The sequence below is a fragment of the Coregonus clupeaformis genome, chromosome 28 (genome assembly GCF_020615455.1).
Source record: "Coregonus clupeaformis isolate EN_2021a chromosome 28, ASM2061545v1, whole genome shotgun sequence".
Lineage (NCBI taxonomy): Eukaryota > Metazoa > Chordata > Actinopteri > Salmoniformes > Salmonidae > Coregonus > Coregonus clupeaformis.
In genome coordinates this window covers 6,080,635-6,107,611 of record NC_059219.1, presented here as the reverse complement: position 1 = coordinate 6,107,611, position 26,977 = coordinate 6,080,635, and the positions used below count along the sequence as shown (strand labels likewise).

General features: G+C 43.7%; 2 protein-coding genes across 5 annotated transcripts; both read right to left on the bottom strand.

Moving 5' to 3' along the window:
• Window positions 1–2: 2 nt before the first annotated feature.
• Window positions 3–22,627, bottom strand: LOC121542712 (pre-B-cell leukemia transcription factor-interacting protein 1). Of its 3 annotated transcripts, none has more exons than XM_041852214.1 (11): window positions 22,333–22,627; window positions 9,027–9,109; window positions 8,783–8,873; window positions 4,889–4,950; window positions 4,378–4,783; window positions 3,993–4,241; window positions 3,721–3,744; window positions 2,931–2,980; window positions 2,648–2,764; window positions 2,224–2,458; window positions 3–1,846 (listed from the first exon to the last, which is right to left on the bottom strand). In XM_041852214.1, the coding sequence occupies exons 2-11, from the start codon at window positions 9,081–9,083 to the stop codon at window positions 177–179; spliced, it is 2,961 nt and encodes a 986-aa protein (XP_041708148.1). In that variant the 5' UTR covers window positions 9,084–9,109; window positions 22,333–22,627; the 3' UTR covers window positions 3–176. The 3 variants fall into 3 exon arrangements, with proteins under 3 accessions (XP_041708148.1, XP_041708150.1, XP_041708149.1); XM_041852216.1 differs by having other exon boundaries at window positions 2,368–2,458; XM_041852215.1 differs by lacking the exon at window positions 3,721–3,744.
• A 101-nt stretch (window positions 22,628–22,728) lies between these two features.
• Window positions 22,729–23,836, bottom strand: LOC121542714 (lens epithelial cell protein LEP503-like). Of its 2 annotated transcripts, none has more exons than XM_041852218.2 (3): window positions 23,397–23,836; window positions 23,278–23,308; window positions 22,729–23,059 (listed from the first exon to the last, which is right to left on the bottom strand). In XM_041852218.2, exon 1 carries the CDS (start codon window positions 23,632–23,634, stop codon window positions 23,443–23,445), a length of 192 nt encoding a protein of 63 aa, XP_041708152.1. In that variant the 5' UTR covers window positions 23,635–23,836; the 3' UTR covers window positions 22,729–23,059; window positions 23,278–23,308; window positions 23,397–23,442. The 2 variants fall into 2 exon arrangements, with proteins under 2 accessions (XP_041708152.1, XP_041708151.1); XM_041852217.2 differs by having other exon boundaries at window positions 23,405–23,830.
• Window positions 23,837–26,977: the final 3,141 nt, after the last annotated feature.

Below are 26,977 nucleotides of genomic sequence, written 5' to 3'. Positions count from 1 at the left end.
TTAGTTATACAAGGTTAGTTATACAAGGTTAGTTATACAAGACTGTGTGTGTGTGTGTGTGTGTGTGTGTGTTGCTCCCTCCTACATTCTATCTACCTTGCAGCACATCCATCTCTTTTCCTCCACCTCCGTCTTCCCTCTCTTCCTGACATGCGTTGACTCCCTTTCTCACTCCATCACGCCCGTCCTCTCCCACTCTCCTTCTTCCATTTCTCCCTCTCTTCTCCCCCTGGAACTGCAAACCTGTTCATTGCCTCTTCCTCAAAGTCATCCATCTCCTCCTCTACCTCCTCATCCTCCTCTCCCTCCACCATATCCTCCAAGATGTCATCCACATCCTCCACAAAGTCCTTGAAGCTCATCTGGTCGTGAACGAACACTCCGTCCCTGAAGAACTCCCTGGCTAGCTTACTGAGCTCCTCCCTCTTGGAGGTCTCCACCCCCACCCTCTCCGCCTTGGCCAGGTAACCCAGGAGCAGGGCTTCAAACTCAGCCATGGTGACAGGGAGCAGCCCCTCTGCCTGGGCGCAGGCCTCCACTGAGCTGCAGTGGGTTTGAGGGTTGGGTTTGTGCTGCAGTCTTTCTCTCTGGTGGCTCCAGTAGTCAGGTTGCTCCAGGGGGGCTCTGCGGTGGGTTTGAGGAGGACCCTTTTCTCTCTTTCCCCTCTCTTTCTCTTTCTGACCTTCCTTAGAGTAGTGGTGGTCCTTCTTGTATTTGTCATCTCCTCTGTCCTTGTTCCAGTTCCCACCGTTTCTCTCCTCCTTCCATCCTTCCTTCTTCTTCTTCTTTCCATCAGACCACTCATTTTCTCTCCTGTCGTCCTTACCCTTCCACTCTTTACTGCAGTCTTTGTTTCCGTCTTTCTTTGTCCAATCTTTCTCTCCCTTCCACTCCTTTTTCTCTCCTCTCTCCTTCCATCCTTTGCCACGGTCCTTATAGTCATCCTTGTCTCCCTTCCATTCATCCTTGCCCTTATTCCATCCTCCTTTTATTTGATTCTTCTCCTCTTTTCTCTTCCACTCCTTCTCTCCATTCCACTCATCCCTGCCCTTATTCCATCCTCCATTCCTTAGATTTTTGTCATCTTTTCCATTCTTCTCTCCCTTCCACTCATCCCAACCTTTGAGATGTTTCTCCTCTTTTCTCTTCCACTCCTTCTCTCCATTCCACTCATCCCTGCCCTTATTCCATCCTCCATTCCTTAGATTTTTGTCATCTTTTCCATTCTTCTCTCCCTTCCACTCATCCCAACCTTTGAGATGTTTCTCCTCTTTTCCCTTCCACTCCTTCTCTCCCTTCCACTCATCCTTGCCTTTTTTCCACTCCTTCTCACCTTTCCACTTGCTATCACTCCATCTTTCAGGTTTTGCCTTTTTCCAATCTTTCTCCTCCTTCCTGTCTTTTTTCTCACTCTTCTCCTTCCATTCTATCTTGTCTTCCCTGGCCTTCCATGGCTTGCCCTCATCCCCTCTGCTTGATTTATCTTTCTTCCATTCTCCCTTCTTGTCTTCTTTCTTCTTCCACTCTTTCTTATCATCTTTTCCCTTCCATTCTTCACCTTCTTTCTCCTGGTCATATTTTCCCTTTTTCCACTCTTTTTCTACCTTCCAATCCTTCTTCCCTCCCTTATTCCAATCCTTCTTCTCTTCCTTCTCCTTCCATTCTTTTCCCTGCTCAGTTTTCTTCTTCCACTCTTTCTTCTTCTTCTTCTTCTCTGTTTTCTCTCCCTCCCCTGGTTTCTTGCCCTCCCCCTCTATCGTTCCTGCTGTGTTCTGGCTGTAATCCCCAGCTTGGCCAGAGGGGGGCGGGACAGAGGCAGAGACAGGCGGTGGAGCTGCTTCTTTGTCTAAGGAAAGAAATTAAGAGAATTAGACATTTTTGTGTTTGTGTACATGTTATGTGTGTGTTAGTTCAGTCACTGTGGCTATTAGTGTCACTAGCTAGCTTTTTCCCCCCCGTCCTCTTCCTCCTTCCTTCTCATTCACTACCTCCCCCTCCCTCCCTGTCTCCTACACAGACCTGTGCGTTGAAATACTATTGGAAATCTTCCAAATACTTTTAGTGATCACTTCAGCCTGCCTGGAGTACCAGATGGGCAGGGTTGGCAGTTTTAAGACAATTTTATTGGTTCAATGTGCCAGACATTCTCAATCAAACCCAGCTAAAGTACAGTATTTTAAATTATGTTAAATAGTATTTGAAGCCAGGTCTACTCCTAAGTACCTGTGCTGTGTTTTAGTTCAGTCACTTTGGCTCTGAGTGTCTCTAGTTCTTTCTGTAAGACAGGAACAGACTCCAGCTCTCTCTTCATCCTCTCATTCTCCTTCTGAAGGACAGGGAGCGACGTCATCTCTTTCTTCAGCCTACCGTGCTCCTTCTCCACCTCCTCCCTCTTCTTTCGCTCCCTCCCTCCATCCTCCGCCTGCTTCTGGGCTACTTTTAGCTCCTCTTTCTGTGCCTGATTAAAAAAAGAGCAAAGAGGACCCTTTGAGAATATAGGCAGCATACACACACACGGCACAAACACACACCTGCTTATACACACTGCTGTACATTAAGTCAGAGAGAGAGCGAGAGCAAGCGAGCGAGAGAGAGAACTATAGAGAGAGTGTAAGAGAGAGACAGACAGACACAGCGAGGGGCCTACCAGGAGTTGGGCTTGCAGTACAGCTATCTGTGGGTCTTCTTTAGCCAGTTTATTCAGATGGTCTATACTGTCAACATCTACAGGTGGTGGAAGAGGAACCTCGGGATTCAGCCATTCCTTTGGCAACACACACACACACACAGTTCACACAATATCAAGTACATGATGACCAATCATTCCAGTTAAATGTTGAAGTTAGAGAGAGGGGGATGGGATAAGATAGATAGGTAGGTAGAGAGAGACAGACAGACTGAGATAGAGAGTGAGTGAGTGAGAGGCTGACCTTTCCCACCACCTCGGTTTCTCTCAGCTCCCTGGTGTCATAGTCCCCCTCTGGAAGGAAAACAGCTGTTATAATGCATTATAAGACTGACAGAACATTACAATGCATTATAACACACTGTTATAACACAAGTATAATGCATCGTAACACAAAGACAATGGGGGACAACCAGAGACATAGCACATATAATACATATATCATTGGGGACAATACACATCATTCTACAACACAGAAACACTAGGATGCACTATCACCATCATAACACAACACAGAAACACAAGGATGCACTATCACCATCATAACACAACACAGAAACACAAGGATGCACTATCACCATCATAACACAACACAGAAACACAAGGATGCACTATCACCATCATAACACAACACAGAAACACTAGGATGCACTATCACCATCATAACACAACACAGAAACACAAGGATGCACTATCACCATCATAACAACACAGAAACACTAGAATGCACTATCACCATCATAACACAACACAGAAATACAAGGATGCACTATCACCATCATAACACAACACAGAAACACAAGGATGCACTATCACCATCATAACACAACACAGAAACACTAGGATGCACTATCACCATCATAACACAACACAGAAACACTAGGATACACTATCACCATCATAACACAACACAAGGATGTAGAGCAGTGCATTTTGGGAAAGAGTGGAGCACTGTTAACCAAGCATGGGAGTGTTAATCGCATAACACTCCTCTTTTCCTCTGGCACACACACACACACACACACACAACCTACCATCGTCCAGGTCCATGAAGACACCTGTAGGCATAATACAGTCTCAGATAGACCTTTATCTGTGACCACTACTGAATCAACCAACACACTACTGACTAGCTGTGATGTGGGTGAGAAATCCCTTTAGTCTAATCATTCATGATTATGTTTAGCACATTGTGTTACCGTCATAGAGAAGAGACAGGCACAGGTGTGTGTAGGTCGTACACAGGTCACTTCCAGGTAACCATTATGTATGTTACCATGGTAACAGAAACTGTGGTGACACACACCTGAGAAGAAGATGGTTCCGAGGCCCAGCAGGATGACAGCTCCCAGGATGCACTTGTTCAGAGAGAAACCAGTCTCCTCTTCCTCCCTCTTCTGCGGAATACGGAATTCATCCTCCTCCTCTTCCTCCTCCTCTTTCCTCCCGATCCGCTCCAGAGCTGCCAGGAGAGACCCCCTCCTCCTCCTCACCCCTGATACCCCTTCCTCCTCACCCTTCTCCTCCCCCAACACCTCTGCTTCCAGATGGGAGTCTGGCCCAGGGAGAAAGAGAGGAGTTAAAGCCACTGAACATGAGCTTTAAAGGGATAGTTCACAAACTACAATTTGAGGAGGTGACAGTGAAGGTAATGTTGTTACGGTGCTCCAGACAGATGCCTTGAGTCTCACCTGTCTTGACCCCGACCTCCGACAGATCAGACTGCCCAAGCCCCTCCTCATAATGATGATGCACATCCTGTATATACCCCTCTTCCGGTGGCTCAGTGTTGAGCAGCAAGGCAGGGTGTTCTTCAAGGTCAGGGGAGGAGCTAATGTGGGTGTAGGAGTCAGAGAACGAATCAGGGTCAGAGATGGGAGGGGCCGGGCTCCCAGGCAGGCTTCTGGATTGGCTGTGTGTATCTGGGTCAGGGCCTGTGGGGGCAGGGACTTCTAACGGAGAGCTCGGAGGAGCAACACTAGCAGAGGTGGAGTCAAGGGCAGGGTCAGAGGGAAGGTCATGGGTAGGCTCATGGGTGTGACTCTCTACAACAGGGGTGTGATCCTTGCCTCTCTCTGGTTGTGTTTCCTGGGTCACCTGGGGATGGATGTGAAACACAGTTGTTAGTGTGCAAGACCAGTCAGTGTTTCCCCTAGATAGATATGATCCTAGGTGGGGTGTCAATAGAGATGGAGCTCTAACCTGCTGTGGCTCCACAGAGTGAGACTCTTCAGCAGACACTGCATCCTCCCCAGGCCTACTCTCTGATAGACAGACACACAGGGAGAGGCATGTTAGACATTAAGTAGTATAAAAGTATTAGTGCCTGTAGGTTATCCTATTGCAGTGAAGTGGCGACCCGTCATTCATGTTGCTGGGCGAAAGGTTCATGCTTGTGTATGTGTGTGGGTGAGAAACCCCACATAATCTAGGCAGAAAGCGAAAGGCGCTCGCTTGCCCGGTTTGGTGAACCATTCATCTACTTTTGAGGAACGGTGTCTGGTGGATTAGAATAATCAGCAGATGCTACAGAATGAGGCAACCTTTTTCACAGTTAGTCTGTACCTTGTACCCCAGTTTCGTCTCGTCCCCCACACACATACCAAGATCACGTGTTTTGTACATACTTGCATAAGACAGCTTCGCTATATAAGGCTTCTGTACTCCTTGTGTCTTCGAGCTCTCTGCCTTACACCTCAGAGTGCATGACCGACCAGCTTCATTATTGCAATAATTAAATCGATAAATAAAGTATAATTGTTTGAAGAAATAATAAAGTCTCTCCTTATACGTCAAATTCAAGCCCCTTGGGTGCTGCCATAGAGTTACATTAGAAGTGCCCATCCAAGAAGGCTCAAGGTCATTGGCCACAGATAGAATGACGTCAAATCACGTTAGATCTACCGTAGCTTTGATTGGACTGATCATGTCAACATCATACTTTCAAAATCTTAGCTAGCAAGCTAGACAAGCAGTCATCATCATGAATCAAGTTGACAATCTACTGTCAAATCATTTTCAATCCTTATCATATGAAGATAAATTACAGATAAAACGTATCGGTGCTCATCGGCCATAAATATTACAGAACAAGTTGGAAATTGCAAATTCAGGAATCAGTGGCTAACTGGAAGCATTGCAAAGCAATCACTAGCCTGCTATTCAGTGGAAAGGGTGTGTGGTCCAAGTCTGGGTTTAAAGGTCTCTTTTCCAGGTTTAAAAGGATAAACATTCGCATGCAACACCACGGGCCAGAAAAGGTTGAATACATTGGCCATGCTGTCAATCCAGCATGACTTCTGCCGTGTTCAAAACAACTGGAAACTCGGAACTGGGAAATCTCAGACTTGAGTTAGTTCAAGACAATTGGGAAAATACATTTTGAACGGTCATCCAACTTGGAATTCCAAGTCGGGAACTCGAGCTGCTTTCTAGAGCTCCAACCTGAAGATCACTGACGTCATGATTCAACCTTCTTTTTTTCCCAGTTGTCTTGAAAGCATCATAAATCCAGAGAATTACAGACTTTGATGACAACATTTGCTCACAAGAAGGACCACCACCTTCCTGTTCAAGTGAGCACAGCACAACAAGGTGAGTCCAAAAAAGTGATAAATGATGTAATATGCCAGTGAGATATGTATACTGTAGCTAAGAAAGGAATACTAAGTGTATGTTGTGTAGTAAGCTGTTATTATTATTATTATTATTATTATTATTATTATTATTATATGCCATTTAGCAGAAGCTTTTATCCAAAGCAACTTACAGTCATGTGCGCATACATTTTTACGTATGGGTGGTCCCGGGGATCGAACCCACTACCCTGGCATTACAAGCGCCATGCTCTACCAATTGAGCTACAGAGGACCATCATCTGTTAGTAGCCCATGTGCCTCACCCTAATAATTTGGTCCCTTTCCCCCTCATAACTTAGCCTACTGTTCTGACTTGGTGGTGGACATGTAGCCGGTAGCCTGTTTTAGAGAAATGTCATCATCGAATATTGTAAGAGCTTTCATTGTCTGCCCTTTATTTATCCTACGGTTCTGACTTTGTGTACAGGGAGAATACTGTAAGAACGGCCCATGTTCTGAATTCTGTCGCAGTACATTTCAAAAGTGCTGAACAAATTGTTATATTGACTACGTCTGTCTTAGCTCACTCATTAATGTCTTAATCGATATTACGGATTGCCTCTTATCCGCTCATCGTTCCCTTATGGCATAGTTTGTACATCTCAATTGTCAGTAGAAACAACATTTGTTTAAGCAAGTCAGCCATATCAGTTTATTTTTTTAAAGGCACTAAAATGAGGCTGAATGAACTGTTTCGCTGCCAGTCAAGGCTCCGCTGATAGCCAGGTGTAGCAGTGGTAAGAATTCACTCCATGGTGCTGAAAAGAAAGCTCTGCTGTTGGGACAGCTTTATGTAGGCCCTAACAGTTTGTGGGCACCATTTGTCACTGTTATAGTGCAATTAATTAATTGTTTAGTGTTGTGTTGTGGCTTTGCTGGCATGCATCGAATAAAATACAACTTTTTGAGTTTGCCCCACCAAGATTTACATGCCAAAATCACCACTGTTGCAGTATGTGTTGTGTACCTGTAGGTTCTCATGTTACAACACAGTGAGCTCCGAAAGTATTGGGACAGTTGATTTTTTGTTGTTTTGGATCTGTAGTCCAGCACTTTGGATTTGAAATGATACAGTGACTATGAGGTTAAAGTACAGACTGTCAACTTTAATTTGAGGGTATTTTCATCCATATCGTTTAGAAATTACAGCACTTTCTGTACATATTCCCCCCATTTTAGGGGACCAAAAGTATTGGGACAAAGTCACTTATATGTGTATTAAATTAGGCAAAAGTTTAGTATTTGGTCCCATATTCCTAGCACGCAATGATTGCATGGTTGTTGGATGCATTTGCAGTTTATTTGTTTATGTTTCATATCATTTTGTGCTCAATAGAAATGAATGGTAAATAATGTATTGTGTCATTTTGGAGTCACTTTTACTGTAAATAAAAACATAAAACACTAAACATTTCTACGTTAATGTGGATGCTACCATGGTTATGGATGGTGAATAATTTTGAGTCAGAAAGTTAGACGCACAAATATAATTCCCCAAAGACATGCTAACCTCTCACCATTACAATAACAGGGGAGGTTATTGTACATGGGCCCCGTGTAGCTCAGTTGGTAGAGCATGGCGCTTGCAATGCCAGGGTTGTGGGTTCGATTCCCATGAGGGGCCAGTATGAAAAAAATACAAAATAAAAACTCTAAGTCGCTCTGGATAAGAGCGTCTGCTAAATGACTAAAATGTAAATGTGTAATGAGGTTAGCATTTTTTGGGGGGTAAGATATTTGAGCGTCTGTAACTTTCTCACTCATCATTATTCACGATTCATTCAGGACTATCCGTAATCATGGTAGCATCCACATGAATGTACAAGTGTTTAGGAACATTCTATTCTTATTTACAATAAAAGTGACTTCAAAACGACACAATATATTATTTACCATTCATTTCTGTTGGACACAAAATAATCTGAAACACAACCAAAACAAACAGCAAATGCATCCAACACGCTTGATGTAATCATTGTGTGCTAGTAACATGGGATCAAATACTAAACCTTTGACTACTTTAATACAGATAAGTGAATTTGTCCCCTAAAATAGGGGGACTATGTACAAAAAGTGCTGTAATTTCTAAACGGTTCACCCGATATGTATGAACCTACCCTCAAATTAAAGCTGACAGTCTGCACTTTAACCTCATAGTCATTGTATAATCCAAAGTGCTGGAGTACAGAGACAAAACAAAACATTTCCAATACTTTTGGAGCTCACTGTATGTGTTGTGTACCTGTAGGTTTCTCTGTAGCAGTATGACTTGGTGTACCTGTAGGTTTCTCTGTAGCAGTATGACTGGGTGTACCTGTAGGTTTCTCTGTAGCAGTATGACTTGGTGTACCTGTAGGTTTCTCTGTAGCAGTATGACTTGGTGTACCTGTAGGTTTCTCTGTAGCAGTATGACTTGGTGTACCTGTAGGTTTCTCTGTAGCAGTATGACTTGGTGTACCTGTAGGTTTCTCTGTAGCAGTATGACTTGGTGTATCTTCATGATGCTCCGTTCCCTCCTCTACAGGCCTCAGCGTCTCAGCAACAGTCTCCTGAGACACACACACATTATTGAATTGACCCATATGGTGACACATTTAATCCCATTAGAAAAACTAGTTTTTTTCTTACTTAAGTGTTCAAAACTCAAACTTGTGCAAACTCTGCAGTGCACACACACACACAAAGCAGTGAAGAGAGCGTACCTCAGCTGTAAGGACAGTCCAGCTATTGCTGTTGGCAGCACCACTGCTGTCAGACATTGCCCCCTAGTGGCTATGTCCAGCACCTGCAACTCAAACACAGGATACTTCAGCACAGGATATAGATAGGCCTACAGTAGGCCAGTAATATTGAAATCCTGGCCTCAAGGTCCACAGTTCTACTGGTTTTCATTCTTTCCTTTAACTGATTTAAACCTGGGAAACCAAGTGTGTGTCTGTCATGGGCGATTACATTACATTGATTGATAGAGTAAGGGCCAGAGAGAGGTGAAAGGCACCAGTACTGCAGTGGCCCCCAAGGCCTGAATATGAATAGTATTGCTGTAGGCTTTATGTAGAGATACTGAAGGCCCGTATACAGCGTCAGTATGCTACAGTACAGTTCATAACTGTTCCACTCCTCATTCTTCTACTGTAGACCCTACAGCAGGGTTCCCCAACTGGCGGACTGCGGGATGAATTTGGCCCGTGGGTGGTTTTATTTGCCCCCCCACCCCCTCCAAGTTTTCTGAGCTATATATAATATAAATAAATAAATAAATAAATAACACACATACATACAGTTGAAGTCGGAAGTTTACATACACTTAGGTTGGAGTCATTAAAACTCATTTTTTCAACCACTCCACAAATTTCTTGTTAACAAACTATAGTTTTGGCAAGTCGGTTAGGACATCTACTTTGTGCATGACACAAGTCATTTTTCCAACAATTGTTTACAGACAGATTATTTCATTTATATTTCACTGTATCACAATTCCAGTGGGTCAGAAGTTTACATACACTAAGTTGACTGTGCCTTTAAACAGATTGGTAAATTCCAGAAAATGATGTCATGGCTTTAGAAGCTTCTGAAAGGCTAATTGACATCATTTGAGTCAATTGGAGGTGTACCTGTGGATGTATTTCAAGGCCTACCTTCAAACACAGTGCCTCTTTGCTTGACATCATGGGAAAATCCAAAGAAAATCAGCCAAGACCTCAGAAAAAAATGATAAACCTCCACAAGTCTGGTTCAACCTTGGGAGCAATTTCCAAACGCCTGAAGGTACCACGTTCATCTGTACAAACAATAGTACGCAAGTATAAACACCATGGGACCACGCAGCCGTCATACCGCTCAGGAAGGAGACGCGTTCTGTCTCCTAGAGATGAACGTACTTTGGTGCGAAAAGTGCAAATCAATCCCAGAACAATAGCAAAGGACCTTGTGAAGATGCTGGAGGAAACGGGTAGAAAGGTATCTATATCCACAGTAAAACGAGTCCTATCTCGACATAACCTGAAAGGCCGTTCAGCAAGGAAGAAGCCACTGCTCCAAAACCGCCATAAAAAAGCCAGACTACGGTTTGCAACTGCACATGGGGACAAAGATCTTAGTTTTTGGAGAAATGTCCTCTGGTCTGATGAAACAAAAATAGAACTGTTTGGCAATAATGACCATCGTTATGTTTGGAGGAAAAAGGGGTGCTTGCAAGCCGAAGAACACCATCCCAACCGTGAACCACGGGGGTGGCAGCATCATGCTATGGGGGTGCTTTGCTGCAGGAGGGACTGGTGCACTTCACAAAATAGATGGCATCATGAGGACGGAAAATTATGCGGATATATTGAAGCAACATCTCAAGACATCAGTCAGGAAGTTAAAGCTTGGTTGAAAATGGGTCTTCCAAATGGACAATGGCCCCAAGCATACTTCCAAAGTTGTGGCAAAATGGCTTAAGGACAACAAAGTCAAGTTATTGGAGTGGCCATCACAAATCCCTGACCTCAATTCTATAGAACATTTGTGGGCAGAACTGAAAAAGCGAGCAAGGAGGCCTACAAACCTGACTCAGTTACACCAGCTCTGTCAGGAGGAATGGGCCAAAATTCACCCAACCTATTGTGGGAAGCTTGTGGAAGGCTACCCGAAATGTTTGACCCAAGTTAAACAATTTAAAGGCAATGCTATCGAATACTAATTGAGTGTATGTAAACTTCTGACCCACTGGGAATGTGATGAAATAAATAAAAGCTGAAATAAATCATTCTCTCTACTATTATTCTGACATTTCACATTCTGAAAATAAAGTGGTGATCCTAACTGACCTAAAACAGGGAATTTTTACTAGGATTAAATGTCAGGAATTGTGAAAAACTGAGTTTAAAATGTATTTGGCTAAGGTGTATGTAAACTTCCGACTTCAACTGTACATACATACATACAGTGAGGGAAGAAAGTATTTGATCCCCTGCTGATTTTGTACGTTTGCCCACTGACAAAGAAATGATCAGTCTATAATTTTAAATGGTAGGTTTATTTGAACAGTGAGAGACAGAATAACAACAAAAACATCCAGAAAAACGCATGTCAAAAATGTTATAAATTGATTTGCATTTTAATGAGGGAAATAAGTATTTGACCCCCTCTCAATCAGAAAGATTTCTGGCTCCCAGGTGTCTTTTATACAGGTAACGAGCTGAGATTAGGAGCACACTCTTAAAGGGAGTGCTCCTAATCTCAGTTTGTTACCTGTATAAAAGACACCTGTCCACAGAAGCAATCAATCAATCAGATTCCAAACTCTCCACCATGGCCAAGACCAAAGAGCTCTCCAAGGATGTCAGGGACAAGATTGTAGACCTACACAAGGCTGGAATGGGCTACAAGACCATCACCAAGCAGCTTGATGAGAAGGTGACAACAGTTGGTGCGATTATTCAATCTCCCTCGGCCTGGGGCTCCATGCAAGATCTCACCTCGTGGAGTTGCAATGATCATGAGAACGGTGAGGGATCAGCCCAGAACTACACGGGAGGATCTTGGCAATGAGGGACCATAGTCACCAAGAAAAAAAGTGAAGGACTGAAATCCTGCAGCGCCCGCAATGTCTCCCTGCTCAAGAAAGCACATATACAGGGCCGTCTGGAGTTTGCCAATGAACATCTGAATGATTCAGAGGAGAACTGGGTGAAAGTGTTGTGGTCAGATGAGACCAAAATGGAGCTCTTTGGCATCAACTAAACTCGCCGTGTTTGGAGGAGGAGGAATGCTGTCTATGACCCCAAGAACACCATCCCCACCATCAAACGTGGAAGTGGAAACATTATGCTTTGGGGGTGTTTTTATGCTAAGGGGACAGGACAACTTCACCGCATCAAAAGGGACGATGGACAGGGCCAGGTACCGTCAAATCTTGGGTGAGAACCTCCTACCCTCAGCCAGGGCATTGAAAATGGGTCGTGGATGGGTATTCCAGCATGACAATGACCCGAAACACACGGCCAAGGCAACAAAGGAGTGGCTCAAGAAAAAGCACATTAAGGTCCTGGAGTGGCCTAGCCAGTCTCCAGACCTTAATCCCATAGAAAATCTGTGGAGGGAGCTAAAGGTTCGAGTTGCCAAACGTCAGCCTCGAAACCTTAATGACTTGGAGAAGATCTGTAAAGAGGAGTGGAACAAAATCCCTCCTGAAACGTGTGCAAACCTGGTGGCCAACTACAAGAAATGTCTGACCTCTGATTGCCAACAAGGGTTTTTCCACCAAGTACTAAGTCATGTTTTGCAGAGGGGTCAAATACTTATTTCCCTCATTAAAATGCAAATCAATTTATAACATTTTTGACATGTATTTTTCTGGATTTTGTTGTTGTTATTCTGTCTCTCACTGTTCAAATAAACCTACCATTAAAATTAGACTGATCATGTCTTTGTCAGTGGGCAAACGTACAAAATCAGCAGGGGATCAAATACTTTTTTCCCCCTCACTGTATATGGCCAATATACCACGGCTAAGGGCTGTATCCAGGCAGTCCGCGTTGCGTCATGCATAAGAACAGCCCTTAGCCGTGGTATATTGGCCACATACCACACCCCCTCAAGCCTTAATGCTTAATTATGTTCCGGCCCCCCGACCATCCGCTCAGCGTCAGTATGTTACAGTACAGTTCATCACTGTTCCACTCCTCAATCTTCTACTGGAGGCCCTACAGCATCAGTATGCTAAGGGACTGTTCCACTCCTCAATCTGCTACTGGAGGCCCTACAGCATCAGTATTCTACAGTACTGTTCCACTCCTCAATCTGCTACTGGAGGCCCTACAGCATCAGTATTCTACAGTACTGTTCCACTCCTCAATCTGCTACTGAAGGCCCTACAGCATCAGTATGCTACAGTACTGTTCCACTCCTCAATCTGCTACTGGAGGCCCTACAGCATCAGTATGCTACAGTACTGTTCCACTCCTCAATCTTCTACTGGAGGCCCTACAGCATCAGTATGCTACAGTACTGTTCCACTCCTCAATCTTCTACTGGAGGCCCTACAGCATCAGTATGCTACAGTACTGTTCCACTCCTCAATCTTCTACTGGAGGCCCTACAGCATCAGTATGCTACAGTACTGTTCCACTCCTCAATCTGCTACTGGAGGCCCTACAGCATCAGTATGCTACAGTACTGTTCCACTCCTCAATCTTCTACTGGAGGCCCTACAGCATCAGTATGCTAAGGGACTGATCCACTCCTCAATCTGCTACTGAAGGCCCTACAGCATCAGTATGCTAAGGGACTGTTCCACTCCTCAATCTGCTACTGGAGGCCCTACAGCATCAGTATGCTACAGTACTGTTCCACTCCTCAATCTGCTACTGGAGGCCCTACAGCATCAGTATGCTACAGTACTGTTCCACTCCTCAATCTGCTACTGAAGGCCCTACAGCATCAGTATGCTACAGTACTGTTCCACTCCTCAATCTGCTACTGAAGGCCCTACAGCATCAGTATGCTACAGTACTGTTCCACTCCTCAATCTTCTACTGGAGGCCCTACAGCATCAGTATGTTAAGGGACTGTTCCACTCCTCAATCTGCTACTGGAGGCCCTACAGCATCAGTATGCTACAGTACTGTCGCACTCCTCAATCTGCTACTGAAGGCCCTAAAGCATCAGTATGCTAAGGGACTGTTCCACTCCTCAATCTGCTACTGAAGGCCCTACAGCATCAGTATGCTACAGTACTGTTCCACTCCTCAATCTTCTACTGAAGGCCCTACAGCATCAGTATGCTAAGGGACTGTTCCACTCCTCAATCTGCTACTGAAGGCCCTACAGCATCAGTATGCTACAGTACTGTTCCACTCCTCAATCTTCTACTGAAGGCCCTAAAGCATCAGTATGCTACAGTACTGTTCCACTCCTCAATCTGCTACTGAAGGCCCTAAAGCATCAGTATGCTACAGTATTGTTCCACTCCTCAATCTGCTGCTCAAATTCATTTACACCCTCTGTTCTTGCGTGTGTGTGTGTGTGTGTGTGTACATGAAGTGCACACTCCTGTGAGTGTATTCAGTCCTTCATTAGTAGTATAGTGTGTGTTGCTAGCTTCGTGGCTACCCTGGCTTTTGACTGGCTGATGCATGCTTTGGCAGAAACAGGGGTTGCTATGGCTGGGGCCATTGTAGAATTAGAATTAGAATTAGTAGAATAGACATTCCCAAAGCAGCGGTCCATGGTGGGTAGTGGGTGGGCCTACACCGGGAGCCATATTAGGTGTAGGAAGGCCCAGTATTTTTTTTAAATGTTCGATTAATTGATGCCAACTACATCATCTCTTCTTTTATTGTGCCTTTCTCAAAGTTCTACTACACATGCACAAATGGCAAATTCTACTGTGTCATTCGGTGGATAGTGGATTTTAGATCTAGTCCATTCTAGTCATTGTGATTCTATGTCTGGCTGTTTGGCCAGGCAGTGCGGGAGGCACCTCCACTCAGGCCTAAATTACTGGAGCGGAAACCAACTGACTGAAAATACTGGATAGGGTTATAAAACGGCGCAATAAACTTTATACATGCCATACTAAAGTGTTGCTGCTAAAGTTTTACTGAAAGCCTATAACATGTCCTTTCTACTTTCAAAAAGTATGTTCTTCTATTAAGTTGGACTTTCTAGGCTACTTCCAATACGGGATTTCTTCTTTTCATTGTGTCTGACACCATCTTGAATCATGCCACTTTTGTCAGATCACTGCATGACACACTTCAGTCCCCTACGTCTCTTCTCGGTCCCACAGTAATTTAGGTCTTCTAATCAGGGTCTTCCCATGAGAGGACTGTTGAACGTCGCCTAGGGCCAACGGAGCATTGTGGAGCATATCGTGAAATGACTTAAATATAGATATTAGCCTAGCTAAATATAGAGCCAATGAGATAGACTCCCAAGACTGAGAGAGAGCGAACAGTGCCCTGGGGAATCACTCAAACACGCACACGCATTCTGAATGCGCGCCACTGTTTCAACTGTGGAGCATTTAAAGAGGCAGTGGCGACCGGTCACTCAGGGCAGGTGGTGCAGAGCTAATAAAATAATCCACATATATACAGTATGAAATAACACATATGGAATCATGTAGTAATAAAAAAAAAAAAGTGTTAAACAAATCAAAATACTTGTTATATTTGAGATTCTTCAAAGTAGCCACCCTTTGCCTTGATGACAGCTTTGCACACTCTTGGCATTCTCTCAACCAGCTTCATGAGGTAGTCACCTGGAATGCATTTCAGTTAACAGGTGTGCCTTGTTAAAAGTTAATTTGTGGAATTTCTTTCCTTCTTAATGCGTTTGAGCCAATCAGTTGTGTTGTGACAAGGTAGGGGTGGTGTACAGAAGATAGCCCTATTTGGTAAAAGACCAAGTCCATATTATGGCAAGAACAGCTCAAATAAGCAAAGAGAAACAACAGTCCATCATTACTTTAAGACATGAAGGTCAGTCAATCCGGAAAATGTCCTTTGGTCTGGAGTCCAAATTGGAGATTTTGGGTTCCAACCACTGTGTCTTTGTGAGAAGCAGAGTAGGTGAACGGATGATCTCCGCATGTGTGGTTCCCACCGTGAAGCATGGAGGAGGAGGTGTGATGGTGCTTTGCTGGTGACACTGTCTGTGATTTATTTCGAATTCAAGGCACACTTAACCAGCATTGCTACCACATCATTCTGCAGCGATACGCCATCCCATCTGGTTTGGGCTTAGTGGGACCAGCATTTGTTTTTCAACAGGACAATGACCCAACACACCTCCAGGCTGTGTAAGGGCTATTTGACCAAGAAGGAGAGTGATGGAGTGCTGCATCAGATGACCTGGCCTCCACAATCCCCGACCTCAACCAAATTGAGATGGTTTAGGATGAGTCGGACCGCAGAGTGAAGGAAAAGCAGCTAACAAGTGCTCAGCATATGTGGGAACTCCTTCAAGACTGTTGGAAAAGCATTCCGGGTGAAGCTGGTTGAGAGAATGCCAAGAGTGTGCAAAGCTATCAGCTGTCATCAAGGCAAAGGGTGGCTACTTTGAAGAATCTAAAATAACATACATTTTGATTTGTTGAACAGCTTTTTTGGTTACTACATGACTCCATATGTGTTACTACATAGTTGATGTCTTCACTATTATTCTACAATGTAGAAAATAGTAAAAATAAAGAAAAACCCTTGAATGAGTAGGTGTCCAAACTTTTGTCTGGTACTGTGTGTGTGTATACAGTTGAAGTCGGAAGTTTACATACACCTTAGCCAAATACATTTAAACTCTGTTTTTCACAATTCCTGACATTTAATCCTAGTAAAAATTCCCTGTTTTAGGTCAGTTAGGATCACCACTTTATTTTCAGAATGTGAAATGTCAGAATAACAGTAGAGAGAATGATTTATTTCAGCTTTTATTTATTTCATCACATTCCCAGTGGGTCAGAAGTTTACATACACTCAATTAGTATTTGGTAGCATTGCCTTTAAATTGTTTAACTTGGGTCAAACATTTCGGGTAGCCTTCCACAAGCTTCCCACAATAAGTTGGGGGAATTTTGGCCCATTCCTCCTGACAGAGCTGTTGTAACTGAGTCAGGTTTGTAGGCCTCCTTGCTCGCACACGCTTTTTCAGCTCTGCCCACAAATGTTCTATAGGATTGAGGTCAGGGCTTTGTGATGGCCACTCCAATACCTTGACTTTGTTGTCCTTAAGCCATTTTGACACAACTTTGGAAGTATGCTTGGGGTCATTGTCCATTTGGAAGACCCATTTGCGACCAAGCTTTAACTTCCTGACTGATGTCTTGAGATGTTGCTTCAATATGTTCACATAATTTTCCTTCCTCATGATGCCATCTATTTTGTGAAGTGCACCAGTCCCTCCTGCAGCAAAGCAACCTCACAGCATGATGCTGCCACCCCCGTGCTTCACGGTTGGGATGGTGTTCTTCGGCTTGCAAGCACCCCCTTTTTCCTCCAAACATAACGATGGTCATTATGGCCGAACAGTTCCATTTTTGTTTCATCAGACCAGAGGACATTTCTCCAAAAACGACGATCTTTGTCCCCATGTGCAGTTGCAAACCGTAGTCTGGCTTTTTTATGGCGGTTTTGGAGCAGTGGCTTCTTCCTTGCTGAGCGGCCTTTCAGGTTATGTCGATATAGGACTCATTTTACTGTGGATATAGATACTTTTGTACCCGTTTCCTCCAGCATCTTCACAAGGTCCTTTGCTGTTGTTCTGGGATTGATTGGCACTTTTCGCACCAAAGTACGTTCATCTCTAGGAGACAGAACGCGTCTCCTTCCTGAGCGGTATGACGGCTGCGTGGTCCCATGGTGTTTATACTTGCGTACTATTGTTTGTACAGATGAACATGGCACCTCCAGGCATTTGGAAATTGCTCCCAAGGATGAACCATACTTGTGGAGGTCTACAAAACATTTCTGAGGTCTTGGCTGATTTATTTTGATTTTCCCATGATGTCAAGCAAAGAGGCACTGAGTTTGAAGGTAAGCCTTGAAATACATCCACAGGTACACCTCCAATTGACTCAAATGATGTCAATTAGCCTATCAGAAGCTTCTGAAGCCATGACATCATTTTCTGGAATTTTCCAAGCTGTTTAAAGCCACAGTCAACTTAGTGTTTGTAAACTTCTGACCCACTGGAATTGTGATACAGTGAATTATAAATGAAATAATATGTCTGTTAACAATTGTTGGAAAAATGACTTGTGTCATGCACAAAGTAGATGTCCTAACCGACTTGCCAAAACTATAGTTTGTTATCAAGAAATGTGTGGAGTGGTTGAAAAACAAGTTTTAATGACTCCAACCTAAGTGTATGTAAACTTCCGACTTCAACAGATAGATGGATAGATAGATAGATAGATAGACAGACAGACAGACAGACAGACATACACACACACATATTACCGTTCAAAAGTTTGGGGTCACTTAGAAATGTCCTTGTTTTCCAAAGAAAAACATTTTTTTTGTCCATTAAAATAACATCAAATTGATCAGAAATACAGTGTAGACATTGTTAATGTTGTAAATGGCTATTGTAGCTGGAAACGGCTGATTGTTAATGGAATATCTACATAGGCCCATTATCAGCAACCATCAGTCCTGTGTTCCAATGGCACGTTGTGTTTGCTAATCCAAGTCTGAGATATGGCTTTTTCTTTGCAACTCTGCCTAGAAGGTCAGCATCCTGGAGTCGCCTCTTCACTGTTGACGTTGAGACTGGTGTTTTGTGGGTACTATTTAATGAAGCTGCCAGTTGAGGACCTGTGAGGCGTCTGTTTCTCAAACTGGACACTAATGTATTTGTCCTCTTGCTCAGTTGTGCACCGGGGCCTCCCACTCCTCTTTCTATTCTGGTTAGAGCCAGTTTGCGCTGTTCTGTGAGGGTAGTACACAGCGTTGTACGAGATCTTCCGTTTCTTGGCAATTTCTCGCATGGAATATCCTTCATTTCTCAGAACAAGAATAGAATGACGAGCTTCAGAAGAAAGTTCTTTGTTTCTGGCCATTTTGAGCCTGTAATCGAACCCCACAATTGCTGATGCTCCAGATACTCAACTAGTCTCAAGAAGGCCAGTTCTATTGCTTCTTTAATCAGCACAACAGTTTTCAGCTGTGCTAACATAATTGCAAAAGGGTTTTCTAATGATCAATTAGTATTTTAAAATGATAAACTTGGATTAGCAAACACAACGTGCCATTGGAACACAGGACTGATGGTTGCTGATAATGGGTCTCTGTACGCCTATGTAGATATTCCATTAACAAATCAGCCGTTTCCAGCTACAATTGCCATTTACAACATTAACAATGTCTACACTGTATTTCTGATCAATTTGATGTTATTTTAATGGACAAAACAAATTGCTTTTCTTTCGAAAACAAGGACATTTCTAAGTGACCCCAAACCTTTGAACGGTAGTGTATATCTGTTTTGCATTTTATTTTGGCATTAATACATGTCACGTCAGTTTGCAAACTTTGTATAAAAAAGAAAAGAAATTGAGTTAATAAAGCTGCATACAAACATGGTCTCTTTTTTGCTTTCTTGAGTAAGGCAGCTCCAAAACGCAGGCATTTCAGCCTAGCTCAGTGCTTTCTGTGGTAGTGGGGCAGGGGTTGTTCTCTAGTTGCGCCGTGATTGGCTCAGCGTTCGGTCACTAATGGGGACACTACGTCGCCGCAAAATCTACGGGGAGACCTCGAAAATTCAAGCCCCTTGGGTGCTGCCATAGAGTTACATTAGAAGTGCCCATCCAAGAAGGCTCAAGGTCATTGGCCACAGATAAAATGACGTAAATCATGTTATGTCTACCATAGCTTTGATTGGACTGATCATGTCAACATCATACTTTCAAAATCTTAGCTAGCAAGCTAGACAAGCAGTCATCATCAATAATCAAGTCGACATTCTACTGGCAAATCCTTTTCAAACCTTGTCATATGAAGAGAAATGATAGATAAAATGTATCGGTGCTCATCGGCCATTGGACATAAACATTACACAACAAGTTGGAAATCGCACATTTAACAATGAGGGGTTTGGAAGGAATCAGTGGCTAACTGCAGGCATTTGCAAAGCAATCACTAGCCTGTTATTCAGTGGAGTGCGTGTGTGGTCCAAGTCTGGGTGTAAGGGTCTCTTTTCCAAGCTTAAAAGGATAAACATTCAACACCATGGGCCATAAAAAGGTTGAATACATTAGCCATGCTGTCAAGCCAGCATGACTTCTGCCGCGTTCAAAACAACTGGAAACTCAGAACTGGGAAAACGAAGACTTCAGTGAGTTCAAGACAACTGGGAAATCATTTTTAAAAACGAGCTCCGACTGGGAAAATATGTTTTGAACGGTCATTCAACCGAAAAAACAAGTCGGGAACTCGGGCCTCTTTCTAGAGCTCCGACCTGAAGATCACTGACTTCATGATTCGACCTTATTGTTTTCCGAGTTCCCAGTTGTCTTGAAAGCACCATAAATCCAGAGAATGACAGACTTTGATGACAAAATGTGCCAACGCAGGACAGCTGCACCACCTTCCTGTTCACGTGAGCACAACAAGGTAAGTCCAAAAATGTCTTGTATGCTGCTGCATAAATTATGTAATATGCCAGGGAGATATGTATACTGTAGCTAAGAAAGTAATATGTTGTGTAGTAAGCTGTTAGTAGCCCATGTGCCTCACCCTAATAATTTGGTCCCTTTCCCCCCTCATAGTTTAGCCTTCTCTTCTGACTTGGTGGTGCACATGTAGCCCATAGCCTGTTTTAGAGGAATGTTATCATCGAATTTTGTAAGAGCTTTCATTGTCTGCTTATATGCCCCCTTTATTTATCCTACGGTTCTGACTTGGTGTACAGGGAGAATACTGTAGGAACGCCCCATGTTCTGAATTCTGTCGCTGTACATTTCAAAAGTGCTGAACAAATAGTTATATTGACTACGTCCATCCTAGCTCGAAATTATGGATTGCCTCTTATCCGCTCATTGTCCCCTTATGTCAGTAGAAACCACATTTGTTTAAGCAAGTCAGCCATATCGGCTGTTTTTTAAAAGGCAGTAAATGAGGTTGAATGAACTGTTTTGCTGCCATACAAGGCTCTGCTGATAGCCAGGTGTAGCAGTGGTAAGGATTCACTCCATGGTGCTGAAAAGAAAGCACAGTTTGTCACCGTTATAGTGCAATTCATGTATTGTTTTGTGTTTTGTTGTGTTGTGGCTTTGCTGGCATGTATCTTATTTTTTTTTAGTTTGCCCCACCAAGATTTACATGCTAAAATTGTCACTATAAAGAGGAAATGTTCTCTAGACCTACAGTAAGTAGCCTAGAATTCAGTATCTAAAATAAATCTTGCTTGTTTAAAAAACATCGGTAAAGATGTGGTGTCAATGAAAGAGACCCTCATTTCTGTACTCTCTGAAGTGGGTCATGTCTAGATGGGATACAGCTTTTGTCCAATTTTAGTCAAAAGTTGCAATTTTTGCATTTTAGCTAACCCCTAAACCTTTTCCTAATCTTAACCTAATTCTCCTAACCTGCTATTTTCATTCAGCTAACCTGCTGCATAAGTACTCCTAAACCTGCTACGAAAAGTCAATTTAGACTAAAACTGTATCCATTCTAGACAAAACCTCTGAAGTGGTGTATTAATTTGGCAGCCACGGAGCTCTCAGCAGAGTAGCGAACTTCTCACACACACTCTTGACCCATCAGCTTCACAAATTAACAAACGCTTCGACGCCAGCGGTAGTAGACTTGGCCTAAGCAAGCGCCCACTGCAAACTACACTTTTTCCTCTTTATATTTGCTTAATAGGCCTGGGTAATAGAGAACGATGTCCTTTGAAACGAGATTCTCTCATTCTCTTTAATATGAAATTACATGTATTTTTGAGTTGTCAAATGGTTCTTCCGTCTGCTGTGTGCCAATAGCCTATTATTATATCTCTTTATCTCTCTCCGCGAAAGAAAATGACCAAAAATGGTCACAACGTTACACTGCTGGCCTTGTCTAGTCGATGCTAGGCTGTAAAATGTTTAAACAAATGTAAGTGTTCAACCTATGCCTGGCAATTAATCATCACTCCCTGACACCTAATTTGCATATGTTAACCCATCTCACCGTGTTGACAAAGGTGGTGTGTACTCTGAAATGTACACCGCATCTTCACTGAACCCAGGAAAAAATCATCACCGAGTGAAACATTGTAACCATCGGTGACAACAGAATATAGAAGTAAAGGATACTGAAACTTTACCACATCAGTTATACAACATATACTATTCCATTAAAGACATCAGAATCTGCTAACCTACTTCTATAGAAAACTTTAATCCCTTCCACCGAAAATCCAGAAAAGTACTTTAACCTGTCGAGAACCAGGAACCAGTAACATCTAACGACAAAATGGTAACAAGAACACAAAGTAACATCCCATTTTCTAACCATAGTCTATGCATATTCCACTTACCTCTAAACGCGTCGCTTTTCTTAATGGCAATTGTGTATCAATCTCTATCCGTCAAATTAATTGGATCCATCCAACTTTGGAACTTGGAAGAGTCGCTTTTACACTTGCTCACGCTTTTACACTTGCACGCTCTCTTTTCCAACCCGGGGAGGGCATTCTCTGATGTCCCACCCCTCACTGGCCATCTCGACCAATGACATCGCTCTCTCGTGTCGCTCGATGCGCACACGTTCAGATTGATTGACACACGCAGGTGATAAGAGTGGATATGCAAAATATACCATACGCAATGCATTCCGACATTGTGGTGCTACCTAACACTGATGACATTGGCAGATGCTGAAGACAGGCTATACTTTTATTTATTTATTTATTATTTATATTTAATTTTACACACACAATCTGACTTTTGATAGCACAGACAAAAAAATCAGATATTACAATCCTTTTTATTCCTTGCATATTAAGATTGTACAGAAATGAATAAAACCTGGAATTAAATGTGACCTAAGCAGCATCAAAAACCATGTCCACTGCCTCACAGGTTTGGTTTCTCCACAGGTCTATGATCAGCTGATTGGTGTTAATATGATGCCACACACACTGCACTGCAGGTCTCCAGACTGACTGACTCAGGATCAGAGAATAACAGAGGTCCTCCGATACACTAGGCAGCACATCAGTTTCTCAAGCCTCCAGACAGGAATATAGAACTGCATCATGGGCACTAAGAAAAGAAAATCCACACACATACACCAGGGCCATATTCTACAACATGTAAACCACAACATACTACAGTCCTAGATATTTGGTGGAATATTTTATAGGTAACATATACCGTAGCTGAAAGGAAATTATGTCAGAAAAAAGATTGATGCCAAAATAGATGTTTGCCAAACTATGTACAGTATCTACTGTATGTAATGACAAGAGACTGATACTTACACCGCTTCACACGCTGCGTATAACATCATAGCTGGTGAGAGAAAAACAGAGGAGAAAAGGAGTGACAAGGAGGAAGAGAGAAACACATCCAGAGAGACAAGCAGGAAAGAGAACCTCACCCTCGTACCTCTCTCTCCCTCTCGTAGTGTCTCAGTCATCGGTCAGTCAGTCCAGTATCTCCTTGATGCACCAGCAGCAGAGTACGAAGTAGAGGCACTCCTTGAGGGACTGGATGAAGCCGTAGGCGATGTTCCCACCCAGTAAGTTCTTCCCTCTGCCTAGGCCCATGGCCATGTCACGCAGGTTCTGCCCGAGGGAGGAGGGCATGGCCTGGGGGAGAGGACGCTGGGGGTGCATGGCTCTATGGCCAAGAAGTGATAGAAAGAGGAGTAGAGGAAGAGGGGTCAGGTCAATCCCAGAGGAGTAGAGGAAAGGAAGAGGAGAAGGGTGAGGATCAGACCAGTGTTGGACTGGGTGTGAGTGGACAGAGAGCTCCTCCTATAGTGACATCAACACTACCAACACCAGGGGGCGTTCTCTCAGCTCCTGATCTTTCTCTATTATATTCTTCTACACTCTGGAACATGGACACACCAGTCACCACTGGTTATGAAACATTCTGTTCACTGGCTCTGGGTGTGCGCTGCTGCACCCCCCCCCTCCTCTCCCTCCCTCCAGGGTTTATGCCAGTCTGGAACAGACTAGCTCGGTGCTCTCCCTATGGAAAGCAGAATCTCTCCACCACACCACTCCTACAGTCCACCCTTCAGGATAGTTCCAGTATCACCTGCTCAATACAGCTCTACTGTAAAAGCATACAGTATGCCTCCTCTCCCTCCCACATCCCCCTCTTTGTCCAGGACTGTGTGACTGCCTATTGTTTCTCTCTTCTGGTAATTTGGGTTTTGTGTTCTGAACAGGTTGAAATAAGTAAGCCCCACTATTATGATTTCTATATTGTTTGAATACTGAGTGGTGGTCAACGTCCAGGTTGAAATGATTCTGTGAATGTAAGCTATAGAACATGTTCTCACCAGAGGTCTGAATATACAACATTTGCTGACATGGACCCTGTACCAATGCACTCGAACCCTAGTCCCTTCTGTAGGCCTAGGCACAACTAGCCTCTCTTCCTCCCTGTGGTAACTCAACTAGCCTCTTCCTCCTCCCTGTGGTACCTCAACTAGCCTCTTCCTCCTCCCTGTGGTACCTCAACTAGCCTCTTCCTCCTCCCTGTGGTACCTCAACTAGCCTCTTCCTCCTCCCTGTGGTAACTCAACTAGCCTCTTCCTCCCTGTGGTACCTCAACTAGCCTCTTCCTCCTCCCTGTGGTAACTCAACTAGCCTCTTCCTCCTCCCTGTGGTAACTCGCCTCGTCCTCCCCTGTGGTAAATCAAGTGGCATCTTCCTACCCCTGTGGTAACTCAAGTAGTCTCTTCCTCCCCTCTGTGGTAACTCAAGTAGCCTCTTCCTCCCCTGAGGTAACTCAAGTAGCCTCTTCCTCCCCTGAGGTAACTCAAGTAGCCTCTTCCTCCCCTGAGGTAACTCAAGTAGCCTCTTCCTCCCCTGAGGTAACTCAAGTAGCCTCGTCCTGTCCTCTCCTTATCTCCTTGGTCGGTTCCTTGAAGTGTATAACTTCAATTAAAACAATATATAGTGTTTACCTGTATTTGGCAGAATAAATAAATAAGTAAAGGTGATATGTTCTATTTAATAGTTATGAATCAAAATGTAAGAAACATCACAGGAGACCAAATAGTAAATCCAGAAACTGCATTTAAAACCAAACTCACCAAGAAAGATTAATGATATATGCATTTATATATGCAATCTATATTTTCAGATACAGGTGTAAACAGATGTATTTTCCCCAAAAACAACAACAAGAGTATTAAAACAGAACTGTAAAAAGTAAACAATTTAATCAATATTTGTGCAGGCTAATTGAAAAGAACCCTTTGGCTTTCAAAACACAAATTAAAAAGTACATCAAAACAGCAACAACAATATAGAAACTGTAAAAAGGATTTCCATGCAACAAAGGCAACTGTGATGAACAATGAGAAAATGACAATGCTAGAATGCTTCACAAATGATGTAGAGAGGATAGATGATTCCTTTTAGACACACACACACACACGTCACACACAGTTCGGGGCTCATATGGACTCATGTTCTTGTTGCCTATCCAGGACCTATAGTCACTTGAACAGTCAATGTCTAACACACCTGTCCCTCCTGTGTGTGTGTGACAGATCTCTGACAGAATGAAGCAAAGGCCTCACACACTCACAGACCACACGTACCACCATGTAAGAACTACACAATCCCCTACACTCTCAACCATAAACTCTGATCATCCACACATCCTCTCACACAACACACAGACTACTGAAGCACCATGAGAAAGATCAATAAAACAATGACCTGTCCAGGCTCAGAGAACCCTGTCTCATGAGTAGAGTTGCAAAATTCTGATAACCTTCCCCAAATTCCCAGTTTTTTCAGAAATCCTGGTTAGAATAATCCTATAATTACATGAGCGAACAAGCAGGAATTCCATGATTCCTCCAACCAGGATTTTGCAACCCTACTAATGAGACAGTAATATTTTGTACAGCAGGTGGCAGATACCAGTTTACTCTTCACTTCCATGTTACAGTTTGGTTTCAGCCTCCCTCAAAGACCTGGACAGGGTTCATTGGCTAGAATCAAAATGAATTGGATTCAGAGAGAAATGTATTCTGTGGGTATTACACGTGAAATACAGTATCTGGTTCTGTCCCACCCACGTTATTAAAAACATCTAAACAATAAAGACTTTCATTTCAGAACCAAGAACTCAAGACGACCAATCAGATTTGATGTTATTTACAGGTGGGGTGGAAATCCCTCCAATGAGAGCTACGACATCGAGCAACCGTGACAACAGGAAGTAAGAATGAATGTGCATCAGAGGAGCAGATTGCCATCACTGGACCTGGGTGGTGAGAGTCTGTGAGTGTCCTTTTTGCAGAGTCTTTAATGGCCTGAGAGACCATGTGACAGGATCCAACGGTCCACTACATTTGGATTAAGTACATCAATAGACTGTACAATAAGCACAGTACATAAGGTGACTGACTGCATTGGAGTGAGGCGACTGCACCGAAGAAACAAGGCACGAGTTAAAGATACAAAAAACATCATGAAAGGGAGGAGGGAGGAGGGAGAGGATGGAGGAGGGAGAGGAGAGGAGGGAGGAGGGAGAGGAGAGGATGGAGGAGGGAGAGGATGGAGAAGGGAGGAGGGAGAGGAGAGGATGGAGAGGAGAGGATGGAGGAGGGAGGGAGGAGGGAGAGGAGAGGATGGAGGAGGGAGGAGAGAGGATGGAGGAGGGAGAGGAGAGGATGGAGGAGGGAGGGAGGAGGGAGAGGAGAGGAGGGAGGGGATGCAGGAGGGAGAGGAGAGGAGAGGATGGAGGAGGGAGGAGGGAGAGGAGAGGATGGAGGAGGGAGGGGAGAGGATGGAGGAGGGAGGAGGGAGAGGATGGAGAGGAGAGGATGGAGGAGGGAGAGGAGAGGATGAGGAGGGAGGGGAGAGGATGGAGGATGGAGAGGAGAGGATGGAGGAGGGAGGAGGGAGGGGAGAGGATGGAGGAGGGAGAGGAGAGGATGGAGGAGGGAGGAGGGAGGGGAGAGGATGGAGGAGGGAGAGGACA